The 4,696-nt window shown below is 28.9% G+C and overlaps 1 protein-coding gene across 11 annotated transcripts in view; it reads left to right on the top strand.

Moving 5' to 3' along the window:
- The first annotated feature begins 277 nt into the window (after positions 1-277).
- Positions 278-4,696, top strand: part of Sap47 (Synapse-associated protein 47kD) — a 79,806-nt gene continuing 75,387 nt past the window's right edge. For 3 of the 11 annotated variants that reach the window (XM_085190209.1, XM_085190204.1, XM_085190210.1), the window contains exons 1-4: positions 278-649; positions 1,123-1,329; positions 3,286-3,365; positions 3,805-3,864. In XM_085190209.1, coding sequence (XP_085046335.1) covers positions 519-649; positions 1,123-1,329; positions 3,286-3,365; positions 3,805-3,864 — 478 coding nt within the window. In that variant the 5' untranslated portion in view covers positions 278-518. The remainder of the gene's footprint in view (positions 650-1,122; positions 1,330-3,285; positions 3,366-3,804; positions 3,865-4,696) is intronic. The other 8 variants (XM_085190211.1, XM_085190207.1, XM_085190214.1 and 5 more) reach the window with 4 other exon arrangements.

Here is a 4,696-nt window from a genome sequence, read left to right as displayed (position 1 = left end):
TGTCAGTTTATCAATAAATTGTCTATGGTTATTTTTCAAGTTCTCATTCAACTTTATTAACTATTTGTTTCGTTTCATGCATTAGATTCTTATAAGAAATTATTTGAATAAATTTACTAATATTAACTAATTATTATTATAAAAATAATGCAAGAAATATATGATTAAATACTAAATTATATTTCACAAGCTTTCATTAATATAATTTTAATTGAAAAAAGACAATGCTCACAACCCTAACATACGTTATATGTAATATATATATACATCTGTACTTATATAGCATATATATACATCAAAATAATTTGCGAAAGAGCGCAAGCTGCGCAAGTTTTCATGCGCAATGATAACTTCCTCCAACCTCCTGGTCGATTGCGGTGTTCCATTTAGTTTTTCAGCTGATCACGCTTTCCACGGGCGCCTTGCAGTCGCTTCGGCGTGTGTCATGTGCGGATCTGTCGCAGCGTAGTAAGACGAGTGCCTGTGTTCCGTGTAGTTGCTAGCTAGTGGCTGTGAAAATGTTTTCAGGACTTACTAACCAGGTCAGTTCTTGGATGGGAGCGGCTAAGGGCGAGCCCCAGGATGAAGAAGTGCCCACCCCCACAAAGGAAGCGACGGGTGAAGCTACGGCCGAGGGCGAAAAACAAAGGTTTTTGTATTCTTTGTTTACATGTTTCTTTTCAGAACATTTTCTTTGCGTTTACTCTAAATATTTAAAATTAGAACGTAGATTTTGTTGTGGATTAGGTCGAATTGTCCGTATTCTCGTAATTTCAATTATTTGTACCTTTCTGCTATTTATATTGATTGTAGGGTAAATTAGTAAAACGTGTTTCATGGGGTTGCGTAGCGCAATATATTAATCGTTTTAACAAAAGACAGCGTAATATCTATTATTTCGTTGACCATAGAACCCGATTGTTGCATAATATAGGTACTTATTGATCCAGCATAGGTAATGTAAAATATGATATTTAGGTCAAGTGTTAAAAGTCTGACTCATTGCCAACTTGCAAGAAGGCTATATTTCAAAGGGTTGATTGATTCCTATATCATTTTATAATAAAAATGAATTGATGATTGACTTAAAGCTTTTTTTTAAATATATATATTCTTTTACAGTCCAACCAAAGGTGGCAGCAAGCTTGATCTTATAACAAATGTCAAGTCACAGATGACTGGTTGGCTTGGATCAGGAATCCCAATTCCTGGACTTAGAAAAAATGAGGCAGCTCCATCTGAAGTAACTGAACCAGTTCCGGAACCTGCTGAAATTGCGGAACCCAAGCCTGAAACCAAAGATGATGATGATAACTCTAGGTATAATAGGTACGAGGGGTTGACAGAAGCAATGAGTTTGCTTATATAATTGTTCAAAAAAATGTGGTGTGTCATTTCTAATCCGATCAGAATATTATAATAAGAAGTATAAATATAACTTAAATGCTGTACTATTCATTTTTAACTTAGTATTATGTAACAGGATGAGAAATAGCATACCAATAAAATTTTATAATACTACCTTCTAAATTTAAAAAAATGTCTGTTTTCACAAAATTAGCACAAAAAGTCTATGATAGCAAACTAAAATAGTGTTAAATTGAAGCTTTTTATCATAAATTTTATTATTTTCTCAGCTTATGGCACATTTTGCATTCTGACTCTTGATTGGCACACCCAAAAAAATTTTCTTCACTGTATTACATAATCTCTTAACTTTATTCTTATATGAAAATATTAATTATATTTTAAAATTTTGATATATTGGGATATATAATGAAAAGAAATAAGATAAAAAAATGTTATTAATACAGATTTTTTTTTTAATATGGACCTAAAGTCTAAAATAAAATATTTACAATAATAATTGTTATAGAAAAAAAAAATTAAAATACAATTTTAAAAATTGATCTCATTTAGATGTAGTGTTAAATCATTTTTGACAATTTATAATTACACACCGATATATATTATTAATTTTGATTACTTTTTAATTAAATAATTTTTATTTAATTATAGAAGTAATAGACATTCACACCAGAATAGTGAACTCATTTATTCTGCTCAATCCCCATTTTTTATCATTTTGGTGCATTTAATGTTACTATACTTTACTAAAAGAGCATTGCATAATATAAAAATATAATGATATATTTAAACTTATTCTTTATTATTTAAAAATAGCTACATTCTTATTTAACACTTCAAAGCCTAAAATTTTCTCCTTTATTTTATGCATTGCTCAATTTCTATTGTTCTATTTGTTATCTGTTATAATTTCTCTTAATTATTATTTATTTAGCTTTAATAACTTAAATTAAGTACTATTTATAAAACTTAAATTATTTACATTTCCCTACTCCAGTGAGATAAATTGAAAAAATGAAAAACAGAGTCTCTTGACTCCAGGCTTTCTCTGCTTACATAGATAAATTACTTACTTACTAATTTGTAACATTCAAATGTTACATAGTTAAGATCCTTTGATTCAGGATTCAAATTTATTTGGACATTTAATAAATATTAAATGAATGCAGAAACAAAGATGTCTAGAAAAGTTAAATTTAACCAATTTGAGGCTGATTGTAATAAAAAACTGTAACTATAGTAGATTATAGCAGAAAAGTTACATTTCTTTAACATCAATAAAAAATGAATGGAGTGACATTTGTAGTAAAGATAATTTCGAAATGAACATTATTTTTATGAGGAATAATTTATAAGAATAAATGTCTGATGTGTGTCTTCATGTCTGCCTTGAAGATACATATAATACCTATAGAAATTGTGTTTCTAAGCGTTTTTTCTTAAATTTTGGAAATGGACAGCCACACCCTTTCACCGTGATTAAGTACTGATGAATGGATTCTTGCATTATGTCATTGAGGTTTTATGAAAACAAAAAGATTTCAATTATTTTTTAAGTTACAGATTACTTTATATAACATTAATCTGTAACGTCTGTACGATATTTTAGTAACTTTAGTATATTTTTAAGATCAATCGAAAGTATCGCAACCTCAAATGGAAATGACCAAATTCAACAAACTGTTATTTCTGAAAAAATACCATAAAATCGTATAAAACTTAATTCTCAGTTAGGCAACATAAGAAATTACAGAAATTTTCGATATATGACGTACAATAAAATATTAATGATTATTTTTACCTTTTTCTGTAGTTTTAAAATTTATGATGATGAAAAAAATATGATGATGATGATGGCTTATATATATAAGTATAAGTTTTATTTAGCATTTCCCTATTATCGCATTTATTTAACAGTGCCACTGGTGGTGCGGATAGTAGGCCCGCGTCGACCGGCGGCACTCCCACTGAGGACCAACCGGCTGGGGTAGGAAATGGTAAGTTAATCTGTAGATTGCTTAAAAAATATTTTTTTATTTATAGTATTTTGTAGTGAAATTAATTTTGTAGAAGTAGAACGTGTTTAGATGTAAGAATTGTGGATTTGAATTTTGTTTGTTGATAATATGTTAGGGATGTATAAAGGCAGGTTGTCACTATGTGTACATATATAATTTTTGAAAAAAAAAAAAAATTAAACAAAAAGATCAGTAAAGTATAAAAACAAAAGCTAAAGTCAGGGCCCCCTTTGGAAAATATCTCTAGGTACACCCACGATTGCTTGTCTTAATAGTGTAGAATTATAGTTATTTTGCTTGTCATCAATAGGTAATCATGTAATATGTAGAATTAAATGTATATTTTATGGAAAAATATGTTTTTTTTTAATTGTAGTTGCTAGTATTTTATATTTTGTTTTGTTGTGCACATTTCCAGGTCCACAGAATAAAAAAATGTTCACAGTAGATGCCATCGAAGTGCCAGATATGCAAGAGTGTTAGTAATTTTTATTTTTATTTAATAGTAAGTTTATTTGTAATTCTTTAGCTTTGCTTTCGCATGGTACTTGTACAAAACCTGTATATATATACATACATACAATACATACAAAATGTATAAAAAGATTAACTCTATCCTATTTTGGAGCTTTTTTATACTTACGCTTTTTTTTTTTTTTATGGAAAAAGGACAAGGCAAACGAGCGTACGCTAATCCCGTATTGTGTTGGTTAAGCAGAAAGAGAATGGTGAATAGCGCAACTCAACGCCAGTTTGAAAATATGAACATATATTACCACATATTTATTACAAACATTTTTACTGTCGTTTTCTCTTTTCATTTTTGTATTTATTCTGTTTAATTTAACAAAGACCTATAATTAGATTGAACTTGTACTCTCCGCGATCGAAACCTTTTTTTTCCTATGAAAAAAAAAATTATAATAATTGTAATTCGTCGTCGTGGACTTGAAAGTGCTTGTAGGTATGAAGAATTTTTCCCTGAGAGTCACTTTAGCAGTCGAGACGGCGGAATAGAGTAATGAGCGGCGTTTCTGCTGGTAATACGTAAAAAACAGCTTTACAATTTTTTTTTACAAAATATTTATTTCATGTTACATATATTAATTTTTATTTTGGATAAGTAAGAAATTATTAAAAATAATTGATATTTTTTTATTTATGATCTCTCTTGATCTGCTGGTTGTTTAGGTGGCGTTTAGTTCGTTTTCTATTAATATTATTTCGTGTTGTTCGTTTTCCATAAGTTTATCGAAGCGAATATTATTCCGCGAAATTCCAATTCCTAACTTATGTTTTGAATAGGTTAT

This window comes from Heliconius melpomene, chromosome 9 (genome assembly GCF_056956725.1).
Source record: "Heliconius melpomene rosina isolate 202511_hmr_F chromosome 9, ASM5695672v1, whole genome shotgun sequence".
Classification (NCBI taxonomy): domain Eukaryota; kingdom Metazoa; phylum Arthropoda; class Insecta; order Lepidoptera; family Nymphalidae; genus Heliconius; species Heliconius melpomene.
This window is presented reverse-complemented; position numbering and strand designations above follow the sequence as displayed.